The 22,993-nt window shown below is 42.6% G+C and overlaps 1 protein-coding gene across 1 annotated transcript; it reads right to left on the reverse strand.

Moving 5' to 3' along the window:
• Positions 1 to 728: 728 nt before the first annotated feature.
• Positions 729 to 21,458, reverse strand: LOC139450000 (cytoskeleton-associated protein 2-like). The gene is made up of 10 exons (XM_071231610.1): positions 21,373 to 21,458; positions 19,598 to 19,712; positions 18,161 to 18,478; positions 13,080 to 13,136; positions 10,669 to 11,274; positions 10,325 to 10,472; positions 8,311 to 8,475; positions 5,202 to 5,372; positions 3,993 to 4,360; positions 729 to 2,410 (listed from the first exon to the last, which is right to left on the reverse strand). Exons 1-10 carry the CDS (start codon positions 21,407 to 21,409, stop codon positions 2,203 to 2,205), a joined length of 2,193 nt encoding a protein of 730 aa, XP_071087711.1. The 5' UTR covers positions 21,410 to 21,458; the 3' UTR covers positions 729 to 2,202.
• Between the last annotated feature and the right edge of the window lie 1,535 nt (positions 21,459 to 22,993).

Raw genomic sequence — 22,993 nt, forward strand, 5'->3', positions numbered from 1 at the left:
TGCAGTCAAAGAAAGGATACATACAATTATATATACAAAAGCACTATGATGTACACTGTTTTGTTATGTAACTACAACATTGATATTATAGCATGCAGGGATGGGTTGGGGGGGGGGTTGTAAGAAAATCCTGATTCATGATCATTGCCTGATGTCTGAGCGAGTCCAGACAACCTTCATGTTGGACTGGTCAGTTTATCCCTGGAAGCATACCATACCAATGAACACACTTCCGTTTTGAATACAGGAACCAACTCAATATTACATGAGATTGCCCAAACAATTTTGATATTTTGACACAATGAGTGAGTGAGTGAGTTGGGATTAATGCCGCTTTTAACAATATTCCAGTTATATCACGGTGTGTCAGCTTCATGTGGGAGGAAAGCACGAAGCAAAGCAGGTCTCAGCAGTTTACCACTTCGAAGAACCCAAGAGCACGAGTATGGTGCTGACAAACAAAGAAACAATTGGGGCAAACTGGGATTCGAACCCACAATCATAGATTTCTGGCATGCCCAAGGGACGCAACTCTGCACAGCAAATTTTGACACAATGGATGATGCATTCATGGAAAGAAAGAACGTTTACTAGATTCTGGCTTTGGGCAAGTGTCTAACTTGGCACAGTGACTATACATGTTACATTCAGTAAAAAGCACCAATAAAATATGTTTCTTCTAGGAACATAATATTTCCCAAAGGTTAGAAAAACATAATGTTCTCAGAGTCTACCATCCAGCCTTACAAAAATAAAATAAAATTATTCCATTCAGGAAACATAGTTAAGTACACATACTAAGTGGTCTCTTTAATATTAAACATTCGAGACTCGTTTTCCCACTGATCCATGTTTTTATAAATCTATTAGATTCTTAGCGTTGATATTCAAATAAATCAGAATGTACTGCAATCAAAAAACAACACCTTACAATCAGATTTACACACCTACATGTCCCAAATTTTTTAATAATATCTTTGTAGTATATATCTACAAACAAAAGTGACTGTCAGCAAGATTATCCTTGTATTAGTTATACTATAGCAACCTGTGAAATAACTTGAATCAGACAAACCAGGGGTTGATTGTGTGAGCAGCAAGCCTGGCACTGGGGATGGGGGAAGAGAAACATGACACAGTAGCTCTGCCATTACCAAAAGTTTGTCTTCCACCACGTTTCAGCGATACCTCTCATTGTGTCCATCTGATCCACATTTTAGTCATCACTTGAGACAAGTAATGGGTACTGAGGACCTTTTCCGACCCGTCTCCAATGTATGAACATGTTTCCTATTCTCATTACTGCCATATCCCAATGCTGGTCGTAACCCTGTGGGCTTCCACGTTAGACCAGGTCCCCAGACAACCTATGCTGGTCTTAACCCCGTGGGCTTCAAGGTTAGAACAGGTCCCCAGCAACCTATGCTTGTTGTAACCCCCTGGGGCTTCCAGATTAGAACAGGTCCCCAGCAACCTATGCTTGTCGTTACCCCCTGGGGATTCCAGGTTAGAACAGGTCCCCAGCAACCTATGCTTGTCGTAACCCCCTGGGGATTCCAGGTTAGAACAGGTCCCAAGCAACCTATGCTTGTCGTAACCCCCTGGGGCTTCCAGGTTAGAACAGTTCCCCAGCAACCTATGCTGGTCGTAACCCCATGGGGCTTCCAGATTAGAACAGTTCCCCAGCAACCTATAATTGTCCTAACCCCATGGGAATCCCAGGTTAGAACAGGTCCCCAGCAACCTATGCTTATTGTAAGAAGCGACTCAATGGATCGGATGGTCAGGCTTTGTGACTTAATGAGTGTATGTCATGCATGGAGCATTGCTCATAATATCTACCACTGGTTTGCCTTGTTCAGACTTGGTTATTTACAGACAGTGTTACAATTGGTCCCCAGCAACCTATGCTGGTCGTAAAGGTGATTAAATGGACAGGTAGACAGGCACAGTGACTTGCTTGATTGCACGTCATTGTACCCCAATGGCGTGGATCGTGGCTCACAATATGAATGGCTTGATTGTCTAGTCCAGACCTGATTAGTTACAGGCCGCCATCATATAACTGTAATATTGCTGAGTGCGGTGTTAAACACGCACACACATTGCTACAGTATCTCTTCCAAGCCAAGGAGAGGGAACAGCAGCATCAGTCTCCCAGGAAATCAGTATTGGCACAACAAAAAGTTACTGTCATCAAATTTATGAAAACTTTTCCAGAACATCGTCTAGTGCATGATTTGGTCTGAAGAGGGCAGTGGTCTTCTCCTGCTCTGATAGGTCGCTGATTGATCGGATAATCTTCTCTGAGTCTGTGACGTTATTTTGGACGCTTCTGCGAGTAGATCGCCTGACAGGTGTCACAACTGACTGAGTAGGTTGAGGGGTGCTGATACTAGCTGCACGTTTTCTGTGGACAGAATAGAGTGAGTGTATGAGAGTGAATTTGAGTTTAGTGCCATTTGAACAGTTTACCAGTTACATCACAGCGTGCCAGCTTAATATGGGAGGAAAGCCCAAAGTGATGAAGATTTCAGACATTCAGTATGGTGCTGACAAATCTAGACACATAATCGGGGCGGATGAGGATTCAAACCCAAGATCATAGGTTTCTGGCATGCGGACAGAATAGAACATTACACAACCCCAAGATGTCTTCCTTCTGACCAAAGAATGCTACAACTACTACAGTGGCTACAAATAATAGCGAGAACTGTACAATAATGGCAAAAATAATTCTCATCAGATCTAAGTGTAACCCTACACAAAGTCTTATAATTACGTTAATTCTGAATTGATAACACCATATATAAAAAAAAATTTAATTTAACCACAAATCCCTCTTATATTGTTTGATAGGCATCTCTTAGAAGTTGACAAAGTAGACACAATTTATGGATAACAACTTCTTAATACACAATATAACATAGCTGTGTGATAAATCGCAAAGAACAATGAAGAACGAGGTATGGCTGTTTTTATGATAAAACATTATTCTGTCATGATGTCATTTCTGGAGATATGAACTTGATGTTGTAAATTGTACAACGCTATTTTTGAGAGGGTAGTGAGTCGGGTCTCTTATATGTAGCTGGTAGCTAGATAAACACAATGACAAAACAATGCATATAAAAGTGGGCAAGATATGGCAACTTGTTAAGGGAGAAAAGGTACAGATAATGGCCATGAGATTTGTGAAAATATTCAGGAAATACTGAACTTGAACCACCTGTTAATAAACTAGACTTATCCGACATCAGTCATCATAATTCAAATAGGGTAAATATTTTTAAAGCTTGTAAATTAACACCCTTAAAGAGGCGGTAAAGAATGTTGCTATCTTATCTCATTGTGGTCATTGTTTAAACAACTTGGGGCTGCGCCCAAAAAGGTATATTCTCTCTGCATTTTTTTATTTAAAAAATACACAACAAGTGAAGGTTGTTTATCGTACAAGAAAACACTGTAGGGAGAATAAACCATAAGGGCCCCTTATGAGATATCCACATTATGTACAGCCTGTTTGAGGATGATGACAAAATGTACAAGTTTAAAAAATATTTAAATATGTTTAAATCATGATGACTCCCTCAATAGAATCCGACCTCGGCAATGTCAGACAAGTCACAATCTCTGCACAGATGGGTATTTACCGCATATTCTCACAATCCTCACGTTGATTACCGGTACCTTTTCTCCCAGTACCGATTGTCATATGCGATCATTCAGCCATCGCGTGTATCTGTGTTTCCCAACTACATCAAAGGGGAACAACTCAAAAATCATGTTGTCATATATACCATGTCATCAAGTTGCGAGAGCATGTTCGAATCTGCAGAAATGACGTCATGATAGAACAATATTTTATGTTCATCATTGATCTTTACGATTTATCGTGTAGCTATCTTACAATGTACGACTTCCCCTCGATATTTATATCTTAACTACAATTTACATACATGAAAGAGAATCCCTCTTGACCTGCTGCTTACCTCTTCTTGAAGGGAGTGACATTAGCAACACAGTAATGAATGGAGAATGGTGCTTCCACAGCACTCTCCTCAGCTCTCACTCGCTTCGTCTGCTTCAGCTCATCAAATACACCATCATTGTCGTCCGGAGAGGTCATGTCCTCCACAGCCCCATCCTCCGTTTCCACATGCTTCGTCTGCTTCAGCTCATCCAATACTCCATCGTTGTCATCCTGTGAGGTCATGTCCTCCACTGTGTCCTGCCCTGTCCTACCTGCTCCCTCTGGTCCTCCTTGTTCCGCTGTGTCTATGATGACAGCCTGGTTAGTCGCCATGGTCACCATCTCGGTGACGATGCTTGTGTGGAGGGCTGCCAGGTCAGACGGAGGCTGCAGAAATCATCAGTCAGGTCATTGTGTGCGAGTCAACAAATAAATTGCAAGTGATTCCATGCCAAATGATTGGCTAAGCAAGCAATAATCCATATTCAATAAGCCAAAAATGCAGACTGTTTCCTGTTTGGCTGATAATGGAATGGGTGGGGTTTGAATAGTTGTGGTATCTGACGAGCGAAAGCGAGTCAGATACAACAACTATTCATGAGTTTCATAAAATTGGTAACGTTTTATAACGTTTTTAGAATTATACTATTGAGTATGAATAGGCTGATACCTACACGATCCATGGCAAAGTCCAATTGAGTTTAACAGAATGATACTTCAAACACGTCAAAGGTTGAAACGTATGAATTTAATACCACACAACGGTCCATCTTTAGAATTCACAAAATTATCGTAGGGCTAAAACTATCGCAACTCACATTCCTATAACTTAGACTAATGACTGTCGTTGCGCTACAATATGATCGCCTTGTGGAACGGGCCTTGCACCTCAAAGTTTACAATAACGTCACAATACTCGATGACGTAATTTGTGGAATTTTGTTGCAAGATCCATCAGCGAAACAATGCCATGTTACGTCAGCCTAGCAACAAGGTTGCTGGGGTCATCGAGTGTGCATAAGCACCTCTCAGTGAGGGATGTTGAGAGCTGTCAATATGTGTTCTTGAAATGTGTTCCGTGAGTAAATAAGCACGCGTTTTGGTATTACACAATGTGTAATACTGCTGTATGTTAATTAAAAGGGTGATCAATTTAGTGTATGATAAACTAAGCAATAACATCCAGAAATTGGTAAATGAAGTGTTAATGATGGCTTGAGACACTGACCTGTGCCGAGTTGCTGATGGCCTGAGCCATGACCTCAATGGTGTCCGCTGGACATCCGTGTCGCTTGACCGTGTCCACCTTGCACCTGTAGAAGGGGGTGTAGTGGCGGGCCTGGGGAATGTTGTCGTAGATGCTCTGTAGCCAGGGCAGGAGTGTGTCCGTCGGGCAGCCCTACAGGGAACAAACAACACAAACTAGGAGCCACCACACTTCTGTTACACTGTAGCCAGGCTAGTAACATGTCCGTCGGGCAGCCCTACAGGGAACAAACAACATTAGATAGGAACCACCACACTTCTGTTACACTGTAGCCAGGCTAGTAACATGTCCGTCGGGCAGCCCTACAGGGAACAAACAACACAAACTAGGTACCACCACACTTCTGTTACACTGTAGCCAGGCTAGTAACATGTCCGTCGGGCAGTCCTACAGGGAACAAACAACATTAGATAGGAACCACCACACTTCTGTTACACTGTAGCCAGGCTAGTAACATGTCCGTCGGGCAGCCCTACAGGGAACAAACAACACAAACTAGGTACCACCACACTTCTGTTACACTGTAGCCAGGCTAGTAACATGTCCGTCGGGCAGTCCTACAGGGAACAAACAACATTAGCTAGGAACCACCACACTTCTGTTACATTGTAGCAAGATTAGTAGTGTGTCCATCGGGCAACCCTACAGGTAACAAACAACATTAGCTAGGAACCACCACACTTCTGTTACATTGTAGCAAGATCAGTAGTGTGTCCATCGGGCAACCCTACAGGCAACAAACAACATTAGCTAGGAACCACCACACTTCTGTTACATTGTAGCAAGATTAGTAGTTTGTCCATCGGGCAACCCTACAGGCAACAAACAACATTAGATAGGAACCACCACACTTCTGTTACACTACAGCCAGGCTAGTAGTGTGTCCGTCAGGCAACCCTACAGGCAACAAACAACATTAGCTAGGAACCACCACACTTCTGTTACACTGCAGCCAGGCTAGTAGTGTGTCCGTCAGGCAACCCTACAGGTAACAAACAACATTAGCTAGGAACCGCCACACTTCTGTTACATTGTAGCAAGATTAGTAGTTTGTCCATCGGGCAACCCTACAGGCAACAAACAACATTAGATAGGAACCACCACACTTCTGTTACACTACAGCCAGGCTAGTAGTGTGTCCGTCAGGCAACCCTACAGGCAACAAACAACATTAGCTAGGAACCACCACACTTCTGTTACACTGCAGCCAGGCTAGTAGTGTGTCCGTAAGCAACCCTACAGGCAACAAACAACATTAGCTAGGAACCACCACACTTCTGTAACACTGTAGCCAGGGCAGGAGTGTGTCCGTCGGGCAACCCTACAGGCAACAAACAACATTAGCTAGGAACCACCACACTTCTGTTACACTGCAGCCAGGCTAGTAGTGTGTCCGTAAGCAACCCTACAGGCAACAAACAACATTAGCTAGGAACCACCACACTTCTGTAACACTGTAGCCAGGGCAGGAGTGTGTCCGTCGGGCAACCCTACAGGCAACAAACAACATTAGCTAGGAACCACCACACTTCTGTTACACTGCAGCCAGGCTAGTAGTGTGTCCGTAAGCAACCCTACAGGCAACAAACAACATTAGCTAGGAACCACCACACTTCTGTAACACTGTAGCCAGGGCAGGAGTGTGTCCGTCGGGCAACCCTACAGGCAACAAACAACATTAGCTAGGAACCACCACACTTCTGTTACACTGTAGCCAGGGCAGGAGTGTGTCCGTAGGCAACCCTACAGGCAACAAAAAACATCAGATAGGAACCACCACACTTCTGTTACACTGCAGCCAGGCTTGTAACATGTCCGTCGGGCAACCCTACAGGCAACAAACAACATTAGCTAGGAACCACCACACTTCTGTAACACTGTAGCCAGGGCAGGAGTGTGTCCGTAGGCAACCCTACAGGCAACAAACAACATTAGCTAGGAACCACCACACTTCTGTTACACTGCAGCCAGGCTAGTTACCTGTCTGTTAGGCAACCCAACAGGGAACAAACAACATTAACTAGGAACCACCACACTTCTGTTACACAGTAGCCAGGCTAGTTACCTGTCTGTTAGGCAGCCCTACAGAGAACAAACATTGTAATCTAGGAACCACCACACATCTGTTACACAGTAGCCAGGCTAGTTACCTGTCTGTTAGGCAACCCTACAGGGAACAAACAATGTAATCTAGGAACCACCACACGTCTGTTACACAGTAGCCAGGCTAGTTACCTGTCTGTTAGGCAACCCTACAGGGAACAAACAATGTAATCTAGGAACCACCACACGTCTGTTACACAGTAGCCAGGCTAGTTACCTGTCTGTTAGGCAACCCTACAGGGAACAAACAATGTAATCTAGGAACCACCACACGTCTGTTACACAGTAGCCAGGCTAGTTACCTGTCTGTTAGGCAACCCTACAGGGAACAAACAATGTAATCTAGGAACTACCACACGTCTGTTACACAGTAGCCAGGCTAGTTACCTGTCTGTTAGGCAACCCTACAGGGAACAAACAATGTACCAGTAATCGAGGAACCACCACACGTCTGTTACACAGTAGCCAGGCTTGTAGAGTGTCTGTCGGGCAACCCTACAGGCAACAAACAACGTTAACTAGGAACCACCACACTTCTGTTACACTGTAGCCAGGCTACATTTAGTCACTTCTACAAGCACTGAATATTCTGTCTTACAATTACCCACAGGATAATGGAACCTTGGGACCTACTCAACCCTGGAATCTTTACCTGGAACATATTCTGGCCCAGAATTCCCAACACGTGTGTTGAATACAAGGGAACTATTCTTCTCTGGAATCCCAAAAGGAATATGGAATGCTGGGGATGATTCTGGATCCATTCTGCACCAGGATCACCACAGAAGTATTGAGTGCTGAGTTCCCATTCTGCCCAAGGATACCCAAAGGTAGTATGGAGTATCGAGGACCCATTCAACCCCATAATTCACAAAGATGTATGAAGTATATATCACCCACATTACCCAGAATCCCGTTGAGAGAACAGGGACCGATTTTGTCCCCGAATCCCTTTGTGGAAACTCACCGACTCAACAAGATGGTGGTACTCCTGGAGTATGGCATCCAGCTGCTCGATGACACTCTTCTCCACCGCCTGGCTGCATCTCCTCTTCTTGTCCTCCACAGCAGCAGCTTCGAACAGAGATGTCAGGTTCTGGCAGACATTGTCTTCTTTGGCCATCTTCTTTTGCTGTATAGTGTAACAAAGTTCCATACTTTCAGAGCAATGAATTGTTTTGTATAACGACATTACACTTCCAAATGTCTGAGTAACAGGAGACATGAATAGGCAATGATTTGTGTTCAGAATGTCAGTACTACATTACAGAACCCCTGATTTTTTTATTATGAGTGAGTGAGTGAGTATGGTTTTACGCTTTTAGCAATATTCCAGCAATATCATGACGGGGGACACCAGAAATGGGCTTCACACATTGTACCCATGTGGGGAATCGAACCAGGGTCTTCGGCGTGACAAGTGAACGCTTAAACCACTAGGCTACCCAACCGCCCCTATTTTAAATGAGGCTATAGTTAATCTTTTGTGATGATTTCATATGTCTATAGTTATAATCTGTCGTGATGTTTTCATATGACTATAGTTAATCTGTTGTGATCTTTTTATATGACTATAGTCACGTGAGATATGTGGGAGGAAATGTGAGATATATGTGGGAGGAAATGTGACATATATGTGGGAGGAAATGTGAGATATGTGTGGGAGGAAAGAAGAAAGTGAGGCAGGGTGTAGATGTTTTTGTCTTTGGTCAAGAGCACATATGTGGCATGAATATCAAAGGGCCAAGTTCTTGCCAAACATGGAATCTGTTCCTATGACCAACAGAACATGGCAGTAAGCATGTGATGTCCTAGACATCTAGGTCCACTCATCCATGAAGACATGCACTTATTTCAACATACAGCGTATAGTTTAGCATCTTACATAATCCACAACTTTGTTGGTTGCTTTATCTCAATGTATATTGCAAGGGTGCAGGGTATTATCGGTATATCAGTAAATTGAAGTTCATTCTTTCCATTATATATATCACAATATCATGTTTCAATGCTTGGTATATCCGGTGATTTCAAATAGCAATTTTTTATCATGTGTTTAATGTTATACACTTGCCAAATACATGTTCCTTCAAAATGTTTACATAATTTCAAAATGGAATTCTTCTGTGGCAGTGGTGTAACACCAAGTCATCACTGTCCCAGAGCGTGCATCTTTGTGTATTCATTGAATGAGTAAACATTAGGCTGATCCAGCATTTTGTTTTGTTCCATTTATGAACTTCAATTCCTGCATTGATAAAGTTTGGGTAATCCAATAGCCGATCGTAAAGGGGTGATTGATCGTAAAGGGGATCCAAGGGCTAAGGACAGAGTTTGGGGTTGCCTACCCTAACACTGGCGACATTTCGATGTGTTCACTGCCAATATAATATCTCCAATAAACTGCATTCTTGTGCATAATAATGAAAATTAATTAACCAAAATAATAACATATGTATATTTGTTCCCATTTATAATCATTTTAGCCACTTGAATTACAAGAAAAACCAAATAAAAAATAAATAAAAAATAAAAGTGCTTTCGTAAACTAGCGCTTGCTATAAATGCGCTGCCGCAGGCTATATTTAGTAAACAAATATTCAACACTCTCAACACCGCTGGGCGTCTTCAATAACATTGCATATAGAGATGATAGATCACTGGGAGGAGCTTATGCACACTCGATGACCCCTGACATCACAGAGCATTGTTTTGCCGGTGTGACTGGCAACAAAATACCACAAATTACATCATAGGGTATTGCCATGTGTTTGAAAAGTTTGTAGTACTGTATTCAAAAGGTAGGCCGATGTTTCTAATTGCTTCTGAATTCAAAAATTGAATTATACAATATATTGTGATATGTATCGCAATACGGCCTTGTGCGTTGTAAAACATTGTGATACACTTTAAACATCCAATACCCATCCCTAGTATATTGGTATATGTTGATAGTATATTGGTAAAGTGAGCTCCAGTACCTGTAAGGACAGCTCCTCCACTGTGATGGATCTCTTCATCTGGGAGTCCTGCTTCTTCCTCTCCGACATGGCAGCATCAAAGCACATGAGGTGTCGGAACTTGGAGGGAGTCTTACCCTTTGCTTCCAACCATGAGTTTAACTTTTGTCTGTCAACATGTAAATGTCTATGAGAAATGACACCTTCACATTAAGAAGGCAGCATAGTCATCTTCATCAATCAGTAGCCGCAAACACCAGACAACTTGTTCAGATTAAAATGAAATGCGATCACTTTGTGAAACAGAGCCCTGGGCATAAAATTACAACAAGAATCATTTCTAACATTGATGTCACTGTAAATACCTCATTGAGTCACTACTACAAGCATCCTTTGTCTTCACTGGGGTCTTCCTGAATGCCGCATGCTGCTGTGCCGGTGTCTGGGAAGGGGTGAGGAACTTCACATGGGACTGCCCACATGAGCTTGCTGTTTCCACAGATGAAGAGGGAGTCTTGATATCTGTCTCGGACTTCACAGCCAGAGCAGGCACGCAGGACTTCCTCTTCAAGATTCCCACGGGTCTCTTGGACATGCCTGCGGACAGTCTCCGCCTCGTGCCAAGACTGTGACGCTTGATATCGGTGTGGGGAAGTGCCTTTCTCATTGTGCTGCCAGGCTGTGACCGTTGCTTGGGCGCACCTACCACTAAGACAGGTTTCCTTACTGACACTTTGGCAACCTTTGGCGCCACCTTCTTGACATTTTCGTTGGTCTGAGAGGGTCTGACCATTCCACGATGTGAAGGTCCTGCCCTGGTGCCTGGCAGGGGTTTGGAGGTCGGAACAGAGAACGTAGCTCTTCTTTCCAAGCGTTTGGGAATGATGTGAAGTTTTGAGGACACTTCCTTCTTCTGTACTGAATTTGGGGCAGAGTGTATGGAAGGTCTTTTCATCACCCTAGTCTTGGTGCTGAGAATAAATTACAGGTCAATGAGTCAGTAAAAGATATTTGTTTTGTTTGTTGCTTAACGCTGCACTCAGCAATATTCCAGCTATATGACGGTCTGTAATCGTGCTTGGACATCATGAGCATCGATTTACGCAGCTGGGATACTATGATATCCATATCTCCATTCAGTTAATGTTGTGATAAATATCCTTGTACCTCGCCATCAAAACTTCATATCAGAAATGTAGACAGTGCGGGTGACCTTCCCTAGTGTGTGAGTGAGTTGGGTTTAATGACACTTAATTTTAACATTATTCCAGTTATATCATGGCGTGTCAGCTTAATGTGGGAGGAAAGCCCGAAGTGATGCAAGTCTCAGACGTTTACCACTTCAGTGAAACCCACGAGCACGGGTATGATGCTGACAAACCTAGAAACATAATCGGGGCGAACCGGGATTCGAACCCACAATCATAGGTTTCTGGCAAGCCGATGGGACACAACTCTGCACAGCGAATTGCGGCGCCTTAGACAACTGGGCCACCCGTGCCCCCGACCTCCCATAGATGAACACTACCAAGCTACCTGTCAGACGTTTTCTAATGAACGTCACTATGTCTCGTGACTAGGCTGTCAATTGAACAGAGACATACAGAATTTAAGTTGGGGAATTCATCAATGTCTAAAAATAATGTCAAATTGGGACTGTATCATCATTCAGTTCCTTCCAGACAGATCATGTTTTATGGCAGGTCACTAAAATGAAGTGTCCATTCGAGGTTAGTATACTTACTACAAGAAAGCAATATCTAAGCTTCACACTGTCAATGTATTGCTTGAAGAAGTCCAACCATGCTGCCAGAAGCATTAATCCCTGTCATCGGCAGCTCATCTAGCCTTAGTAGGACTCAAACACTCACACACCGTTCACAGAATGTTCATATTAATCCATTTTCAACCAGGTCTGGATTTCATTCTGATTCCAACTTTACTGGGTTCAACTTACAATTTCAAGTGAATGGAGCAGTCATTTTATAAAATTTGTAAGACAAAGGGAGGTAACTCCCAATGAATTTTTGGGGACAGATGACGTCACACCAAAAGCAACTCTCCGAAATGATATAGTTTGCTTCAAATAATTATTTGGTGTTTAAATGGATTGGTTTGTTATAGTTAATGTATCTGTCAATATAAGGATTGACGTTGTATGTGTTGACATTCATCAGCTGATGAACACAGTGTGCAAATTTACCATGAAGCGCTTCACGGATCATGGAATTTGCTCATGTAGCACTGTCGTCATCAGCTGATGAATGTCAACAAATACAACTTCAATCCTTTAGTGATGTCACCATCTTTATCTGTCTTATCATCACTTAGGGCAGGATTTCAGGAGTGTAATTTGCACCCTGCGGTTGGAATTGATCTAGTAACAAGGCTGTTGTAGTGACTGGGCCCATGGGACATATCAATATAGAATGGAGACATAATACACTGGATACTCAGGGTCACTTCAAAGTGTGCAGTATCCTAGATCTCCCATTACAACTACTGGTACAATACAAATAACCCACTCTTGGGAGGGGTGGGGGGTATTCAGATGACAACAAAGAAATTATTATAACTGACTAAATGTCATTCAGGTTCATTGTAATTTAACATGTTTAGTCACGAGCATGATTCAACAATTTCTTAAATATTTACATGTTTTGAGTCTCGTCTGTGCCTTTTCTGTTCAGTTATAACTGACTAAATGTCATTCAGGTTCATTGTAATTTAACATGTTTAGTCACGAGCATGATTCAACAATTTCTTAAATATTTACATGTTTTTAGTCTCGTCTGTGCCTTTTCTGTTCATTTTCCAATAAGAAAGTCTGTCCCTGGAAAGAACAGAGTCACAATAACAATCACAATATCACAACACATCTGTATGTATGTTTATCTCTGTGTCCTTAAACATTATTGCTCAGGTGATTAATTCTTTCCACTTAATTTTGGGAACGATATTGGTATAACAATATTAGTGATTATCATGGCAAGGATGAATATTGGATTGTTGCAATGGATTATGAAAATACAATGTGAAAAAGTATTCTACAAGGAGTCAGTGCAAGGTGTCAGTACAAGGTGTCAGTACAAGGAGTCAGTACAAGGAGCCAGTACAATGAGTCAGTACAAGGAGCCAGTACAAGGTGTCAGTACAAGGAGTCAGTACATGGAGTCAGTACAAGGAGTCAGTACAAGGAGTCAGTACAAGGTGTCAGTACAAGGAGTCAGTACAAAGAGCCAGTACAATGAGCCAGTGCATGCAGCCAGTGCAAGGTGTCAGTACAAGGAGCCAGTACAATGAGTCAGTACAAGGAGTCAGTACAAGGAGTCAGTACAAGGAGTCAGTACAAGGAGTCAGTACAAGGAGTCAGTACAAGGTGTCAGTACAAGGAGTCAGTGCAAGGAGTCAGTGCAAGGTGTCAGTACAAGGAGTCAGTACAAGAAGTCAGTACAAGGAGCCAGTACAATGAGTCAGTACAAGGAGCCAGTGCAAGGAGTCAGTGCAAGGTGTCAGTAAAAGGAGTCAGTACAAGGTGTCAGTACAAGGAGTCAGTACAAGGTGTCAGTACAAGGTGTCAGTACAAGGTGTCAGTACAAGGAGTCAGTGCTAGGTGTCAGTACAAGGAGCCAGTACAAGGTGTCAGTACAAGGTGTCAGAACAAGGTGTCAGTACAAGGAGTCAGTACTAGGTGTCAGCACAAGGAGTCAGTACAAGGAGTCAGTACTAGGTGTCAGTACTAGGTGTCAGCACAAGGTGTCAGAACAAGGTGTCAGTACAAGGAGTCAGTACTAGGTGTCAGCACAAGAAGTCAGTACAAGGAGTCAGTACTAGGTGTCAGTACTAGGTGTCAGCACAAGGTGTCAGTACAAGGTGTCAGTACAAGGAGTCAGTACTAGGTGTCAGCACAAGGAGTCAGTACAAGGAGTCAGTACTAGGTGTCAGTACAAGGTGTCAGTATACATGGAGTCAGTACAAGGAGTCAGTACAAGGAGTCAGTACTAGGTGTCAGTACAAGGAGTCAGTACTAGGTGTCAGTACTAGGTGTCAGCACAAGGTGTCAGTACAAGGAGTCAGTACAAGGAGTCAGTACTAGGTGTCAGTACAAGGAGTCAGTACTAGGTGTCAGTACAAGGAGTCAGTACAAGGAGTCAGTACTAGGTGTCAGCACAAGGTGTCAGTACAAGGAGTCAGTACAAGGTGTCAGTACAAGGAGTCAGTACAAGGAGTCAGTACTAGGTGTCAGCACAAGGTGTCAGTACAAGGAGTCAGTACAAGGAGTCAGTACAAGGAGTCAGTACTAGGTGTCAGTACTAGGTGTCAGCACAAGGTGTCAGTACAAGGAGTCAGTACAAGGTGTCAGTACAAGGAGTCAGTAAAAGGTGTCAGTACAAGGAGTCAGTACAAGGAGTCAGTACAAGGAGTCAGTACAAGGAGTCAGTACAAAGAGCCAGTACAATGAGCCAGTGCAAGCAGCCAGTGCAAGGTGTCAGTAAAAGGAGTCAGTACAAGGAGCCAGTACAATGAGTCAGTACAAGGAGTCAGTACAAGGAGTCAGTACAAGGAGTCAGTACAAGGTGTCAGTACAAGGAGTCAGTGCAAGGAGTCAGTGCAAGGTGTCAGTACAAGGAGTCAGTACAAGGAGTCAGTACAAGGAGCCAGTACAATGAGTCAGTACAAGGAGCCAGTGCAAAGAGTCAGTGCAAGGTGTCAGTAAAAGGAGTCAGTACAAGGTGTCAGTACAAGGAGTCAGTACAAGGTGTCAGTACAAGGTGTCAGTACAAGGTGTCAGTACAAGGAGTCAGTGCTAGGTGTCAGTACAAGGAGCCAGTACAGGGTGTCAGAACAAGGTGTCAGAACAAGGTGTCAGTACAAGGAGTCAGTACAAGGAGTCAGTACAAGGTGTCAGTACAAGGTGTCAGTACAAGGAGTCAGTACAAGGAGTCAGTACAAGGTGTCAGTACTAGGTGTCAGTACTAGGTGTCAGCACAAGGTGTCAGTACAAGGTGTCAGTACAAGGAGTCAGTACAAGGAGTCAGTACTAGGTGTCAGTACTAGGTGTCAGCACAAGGTGTCAGTACAAGGTGTCAGTACAAGGAGTCAGGACAAGGAGTCAGTACTAGGTGTCAGTACTAGGTGTCAGCACAAGGTGTCAGAACAAGGTGTCAGTACAAGGAGTCAGTACTAGGTGTCAGCACAAGGAGTCAGTACAAGGAGTCAGTACTAGGTGTCAGTACTAGGTGTCAGCACAAGGTGTCAGTACAAGGTGTCAGTACAAGGAGTCAGTACTAGGAGTCAGTACTAGGTGTCAGCACAAGGAGTCAGTACTAGGTGTCAGTACAAGGTGTCAGTATACATGGAGTCAGTACAAGGAGTCAGTACAAGGAGTCAGTACTAGGTGTCAGTACAAGGAGTCAGTACTAGGTGTCAGCACAAGGTGTCAGTACAAGGAGTCAGTACAAGGGGTCAGTACAAGGAGTCAGTACAAGGAGTCAGTACTAGGTGTCAGTACAAGGAGTCAGTACAAGGAGTCAGTACTAGGTGTCAGCACAAGGTGTCAGTACAAGGAGTCAGTACAAGGAGTCAGTACTAGGTGTCAGCACAAGGTGTCAGTACAAGGAGTCAGTACTAGGTGTCAGTACAAGGAGTCAGTACTAGGTGTCAGTACAAGGAGTCAGTACAAGGAGTCAGTACTAGGTGTCAGCACAAGGTGTCAGTACAAGGAGTCAGTACAAGGAGTCAGTACTAGGTGTCAGCACAAGGTGTCAGTACAAGGAGTCAGTACTAGGTGTCAGTACAAGGAGTCAGTACTAGGTGTCAGCACAAGGTGTCAGTACAAGGAGTCAGTACAAGGTGTCAGTACAAGGAGTCAGTAAAAGGTGTCAGTACAAGGAGTCAGTACAAGGAGTCAGTACTAGGTGTCAGTACAAGGAGTCAGTACTAGGTGTCAGTACAAGGTGTCAGTACAAGGTGTCAGTACAAGGTGTCAGTACAAGGAGTCAGTACTAGGTGTCAGCACAAGGTGTCAGCACAAGGAGTCAGTACTAGGTGTCAGCACAAGGTGTCAGTACAAGGAGTCAGTACAAGGTGTCAGTACTAGGTGTCAGTACAAGTTGTCAGTATAAGGTGTCAGCACAAGGTGTCAGTACAAGGAGTCAGTACAAGGATTCAGTACTGGGTGTCAGCACAAGGTGTCAGTACAAGGTGTCAGTACAAGGAGCCAGTACAGGGTGTCAGTACAAGGTGTCAGAACAAGGAGTCAGTACAAGGAGTCAGTACAAGGAGTCAGTACAAGGTGTCAGTACAAGGTGTCCGTACAAGGAGTCAGTACTAGGTGTCAGTACAAGGAGTCAGTACAAGGAGTCAGTACTAGGTGTCAGCACAAGGTGTCAGTACAAGGTGTCAGTACAAGGAGTCAGTACAAGGAGTCAGTACTAGGTGTCAGCACAAGGTGTCAGTACAAGGAGTCAGTGCAAGGAGTCAGTACTAGGTGTCAGTACAAGGAGTCAGTACTAGGTGTCAGTACTAGGTGTCAGCACAAGGTGTCAGTACTAGGTGTCAGCACAAGGTGTCAGTACAAGGAGTCAGTACTAGGTGTCAGTACAAGGAGTCAGTACAAGGTGTCAGTACAAGGTGTCAGTACAAGGTGTCAGTACATGGTGTCAGTACAAGGTGTCAGTACAAGGAGTCAGTACTAGGTGTCAGTACAAGGAGTCAGTACAAGGAGTCAGTACAAGGAGTCAGTACAAGGAGTCAGTACTAGGTGTCAGCACAAGGTGTCAGTACAAGGAGTCAGTACAAGGAGTCAGTACTAGGTGTCAGTACAAGGAGTCAGTACTAGGTGTCAGCACAAGGTGTCAGTACAAGGAGTCAGTAAAAGGTGTCAGTACAAGGAGTCAGTACAAGGAGTCAGTACTAGGTGTCAGTACAAGGAGTCAGTACTAGGTGTCAGTACAAGGTGTCAGTACAAGGTGTCAGTACAAGGAGTCAGTACTAGGTGTCAGCACAAGGTGTCAGCACAAGGAGTCAGTACTAGGTGTCAGCACAAGGTGTCAGTACAAGGAGTCAGTACTAGGTGTCAGTACAAGGTGTCAGTATAAGGTGTCAGCACAAGGTGTCAGTACAAGGTGTCAGCACAAGGTGTCAGTACAAGGAGTCAGTCCATTGTGTAATCTAATTCTTGCATATTGTTGAGTCAAAGATGGTGGAGGCAAAGGAGGGTCAAAGTTCACCTGAAGGGATGACATTAAAACCAGTAATAAACACTTCTTCAACATTTACTCCTCAAAATATTTCATATTACTGTTTGTTTTGTTTGTTTGTTATTTAATGCCGCACTCAGCAATATTCCAGCTATATCATGGCAGTCTGTAAATAATCGAGTCTGGACCAGACAATCCTGTGATTGACATCATGATCATCGATCCACACAATTGGGATATGATGACATACATAAACCAAGTCAGCGAGCCTGACTACCTGATCCTGTTAGTCGCCCCTTACCACAAACATAATCGTCTTTTACGGACAGCATGGATTGCTGAAGACCTATTCTACCCCGGAGCTTCACGGGTCATGACTAAAGATACCAGTAATCTGTCATGATCTAACAGATTAACTACAGTAATATGAAAGAATCGGGTGTTCTTTAACTTCTTTTGAGTGGTATATTTTGGAAAATAGCTGCTGATTACACAATGGTACCATAGTACAAATCCCCACAATGTTTTGTGAAAAAAACCTTCAGATTAAGAACAGTTTGTCTACATGGTCTACAAAGCAAACTGCTGACATCGCTATCAGTTTCATTCTTTAATACATTGTTTTACCTTTATAAATAAGTATGAGCCTATTTACCTCATGGTAAGCTGATCTTGAGTCTTCGGCACATTCGTCTCAATGTGGACAGGTTTGGGAGGATCAAACTCATGCGTCTCAAGGGGTACAGGCTCAGGGAGGGTGACTTGGTCGGTGTCCATGGCAACAGGACATGTTGCTTCAACTGTGTGAGGTTGCGTTCCCCCACAAGGCTCATCCTGCTGAACAACCCCCTCTGACCTGTCCTCCCTATTTGGCCCATCCCCGTTGACTGTCTGCTTCTCATTCTTCACACTGGGTTTGTGTTGAGCTGCATCTGACTTTTTTTCAACCTCTTTTATGACTTCTTTGACATTTCTATTTAAAAAAACAAGATGGAATCATTGGTATTAAGAGTAGCATCATCTTCCCGAGGAAAGGGAGTTAAGTGACTGTAAAAGACCAGTTTCCACCCTTGCCGAACTAGGCTGCAATTATGGAGTTACATTTTGGCTGGACTATTGAGTCTATGCATAGTCTAATGAAAATCGCACAGTGAACTAGACATCCAGTTCATAAACAACATGGATTTCAACATGCAGAATGTCGGTCGACTGAAGAATTTGCAAAGAATGTGTACCACCAACTGGGCGTTGATAGATATTTTGCAAATTCTTTCATGTTTTTAATTAAAGTGCTCACATGATTTGATGCACTTCATGGGGCAAGACCTGTTTTATTACAATACAGATTTTGACTATCGAGCAGATTGTCTTGCCTGGGCGCCACCGTTTTGTTTGAAGCAAATGCAAGTGATATGAGAGATGGAACGTTATTGGTCAATAGGAGGAACATACAAGAGACACTGGTGGCGCTACGATCGAGCCTGGAAATTCCAGCCTAGTTCGGCAAGGGTGGAAAATGGGCTTTTATAGTCAGTTAACGCCCTTGCCTCTGGAAGATGGACCAAAATATGATACAGTCTTAAGACAGATTCTTCCCCAAGCCTACCCCACTCCACTCCCAATTTTATGTGACAATTTTTCATAGCCTCCCCCAAATTCATGTAACATTTTTTCATGGCCATGCCAGCATGTGTGCACCCCTACCCACCCCACATAATACATGACCAGTCCCAACACTGCTCACATAGCAACATATTCAAATTACATTGAGGAGAGCAAAATGATACTGAAATATCTTTATTATTTCATATTGTTTCACACCTAATGACCAGGATGTTTCACCTCAAAATCTGTGTACCAATAAAGTCATCAGAAAGTTATTCAGTATTTCTAGTAATACCAATCATCTCTTTGGCCAAGTCCAACTTGAAAACTTTTTTTTAAATTATTCAAAGCAGGAACTTTGGTAGGGAGGTCTTCTCACTGAGCTAATGTTGCAGTTGACAGGTTAATATATATGGCTGTGACAACTTAAAAAGTCTCATCGTGACCAACTGAAAAAAGAAATAAGGTTTATGAGTCAAATATTTACCTGTCCTTTTTTTTCTGAAGTGTTTTGTTGTGGGTATTTTTCTCTCGTAACGGTTTTACACATTTTAAGTTTTCCTTTTCCTTTTTCCACTGCTCATATTTTGCGAGATAGAGTTCTGTTGAAATGAAACAGGATGTTAACATGTTAAAAAAGGAAAATATATAAACATGGTTGAAAAAGTCATAGGTTGTTTGACTATAACATCATACAGGGTTTACCTTGACTTACAAAGTGGGGCTCCAAGGGATCCCCAATAACATATTTTAAGGGTCAAGTTCAGGGGCATGTACTGTACCGTATTCGACATAATAAGCGCCCAGGGCTCTCTCAAAATTAGAAATAGGGGGCTCTTGTTAGAATATTATTTTGGTGAAAAAGAACAGTGTGGAAACCTTGTAAATTTCGTGGTTTATGCTGACAGCCTGAAATGTTTATATACGGACAGATATATTTTTCCAGAATTTAATTTCTCATAATTAAGGATGCATATAACACACGTATTTTACACGAATAAATAAGTCTTGTGGACATTGATCATTCGGAAGGGATGCTAATTAGGATTGTTCACTAGCCAATGTATTAGCAAATATCGCTGTGGGCGCTTATTACGTCGAATACGGTGATAAAATTGTGTAGTGTACCATACATTTTGATTACTTTAGAGCCTGGAATGAATCAATGGTCATGTGGACAGAGGCCATGCTTTATGGATGAAATGACAGACGCCAATAAATGCTGTTGATATGCTGTAGGTACAAAGATTATTAATGTGCATCACTAGGCACCAGTATATTTTTTCTGTATCCATTCTCTACTGGACGCATACTGGACGCACATTTGTGCATCACATAAAACCCTGCACCATGAGTTGTTTGGTTATAACATTGTCAATCTTGATTGCTTTCCATGTTCTAAAATGTACAGAAAACAAAACTTCTTACCATGCTTACTGGTTATCAATATAATATAAAACATTCCTACATCAGGAAACATCATAACGGTTAAAACTAGGGCTGGGACGGGTAACTCGGTTACTCAGGTCAGGTGGGTACTGAGCAGGCCCTGGGTACCCACAGGACTACCCGGAACTGTGGTTAGTCACAGGATATATTGTTTGATGACTAAATGTATCTAAAACCCAATGGTCAGACTACAAGTCACTAATATGGCCATTTCTCTCTGCACTCATTCCATCTGACTGTTATATGTTTGGAAAAAAAAAGATAAAACTTCATGCAGTTAACTTCAGTGTATGCATGACCAGTTCGTTTTACATGTGCATCTAAATACATTTTGCCAGGGCTACGGTCAAACTTTACCCAACTGGGCAGTTTGGAGCTATGTGGCAGTGGCAGTGTGTCATTAACATCACTGCTTTGACTTTGATGTTGATGATTGCTACTGAACAGCCTTTCTGTGGATATGTAACGTCAAACGATGCAAGTGAGAGAAGTGAAAAGCGCATCTTTCAAATCAAATCTACCACTATAATGTTTATTCATAGGAAACAGTATAGAGTCTTCCTTATTTCGTTTTCGTAGGTGGCTGATATGCCATGACTGACATCTTGGCAGCATGAATGATTCACGTATGACTATTCCATGGTCGGGACACAGTAAACAGCTGTAAACAGCTGTAAACGTGCAAGAATCTAACATATTTTATTTCTCTTCAATATTCGAGCATAATTTCCTGTTTAGTCTGAATCGAGTATTTGTGGTAAAATCAGCTACCAACATGCAGAGTTTATAATACAAGTAATGCAGTTTCACAACCTCTCTTAGATTTGTTTTCCAATTCTTCCCGTTGCATTTTCCTTGCGAAATGTCTGTTTGAATGTGGCTTCTCCGGTTTGAGTATGTTTTGGTTTTCGTACTTGGCGGTAACGGGCACACTTTGATTTCATTGGTCGATATTGAATAAAGGGGTATAACTCTAGTTACTCTCAAAATTGATATAGAAATCGAGTTGGCTCCTTATTCCTGAGAGTTCAAACCTCGTTCGAAAATAATATATCTGTTTAACTTTCCAGATTGTTTTGTCTAGAGAGGCAAAGGAACTTTTGTGGTAAGGTTCTTGTAAAAAAGGTTTGAAACATTAGTGGTCAAAAGTAATGAAGTAGTATAGACAATTTTGGGTCACAATCAGAATAATTCACATGGCAACATGAAGGTTGTTGATTGTTTACATTTTGGGCATTCTTCTCAAGTAGCTGTTTTTGTTTGTTCTTGAATTATTTATCTAAAACATATCCACAGTCCAAATGGAAATAACCAGGTTCTACACAGAATATCCACCCTCGATGAGCCAGTGTATTATATGTCTATGTATCATACTAGATATAGTACACTGGATAATCGAGGATGAGGAATGTCTTGGTCGAAACATTTAAGGCAGGTCTTCTCAGCTTTAATAACACCGTTAGAGTGAGTGAGTACGTTAGACCTGACAGTCAGCATATTCCAGCTATATCACGACCTCTAAATGATCAAGTCTGGGCCAGGATAACCTGTGATTGAACCTACGAGCAACAGCATCGGGGCACGATGACACGCCGTCAACCAGGTCACCGACCCACATCACCAGCCCCTTTTTGAGAAAAAAAACACACCCCTCTCAATCACTAAAATATGATCCGAAACTTTCACAACTCGAATCCCATATGTGGGTGGCTATCCCAATTCGAGTTCGAGGTTAGCAGAATGGATTCTGCTGGAACGATATGAAACATCTGTAAACCGCCAGGCAAAGGAAAGTATTCGCTTGAAAACTGTTATTTGTCCAAAAGTTTACAAACGTTACTAGGCTGAAAAAAGTGGCCTGTTATAAGATTCTCACCTCTCTGGTGCATGTAATATCTCCCGTGATAGCCGTATCAAATAAACCACCATCAAATAACCATTTCTTATTTACTTCATTTTTAGCCACCATCAACCCTGGGTGTATAAGATACCATGCTCACGATCCGATACATATCACGATACCGTCCTCATGATCCGATATAAATAACGATACCGTGCCCAGATCCGATATATATAACGATACCGTGGTGAAGATCCGATATATATCACGATACCGTGCTCATGATCCGATATAAATCACGATACCGTGCTCATGACCCGATATATATAACGACACCGTGCTCATGATCCGATATATATCACGACACCGTGCTCATGATCCTTCATAATTCACGATACCGTGCTCATAATCCGATATAATTCACGATACCGTGCTCATGATCCGAAATATATCACGATATCGTGCTCATGATCCGATATATATCAGGATACCTCGCTCACGATCCAATATATATCACGATATTTGCCCGTGCTCTTATCTGCGGTGCGTATTGAAGTCATCTTTTTCATAGACAGCACGACCAAATATCTTCCA

This window comes from Haliotis cracherodii, unplaced genomic scaffold, assembly GCF_022045235.1.
Source record: "Haliotis cracherodii isolate W230 unplaced genomic scaffold, xgHalCrac1.p SCAF_8, whole genome shotgun sequence".
Taxonomy (NCBI): domain Eukaryota; kingdom Metazoa; phylum Mollusca; class Gastropoda; order Lepetellida; family Haliotidae; genus Haliotis; species Haliotis cracherodii.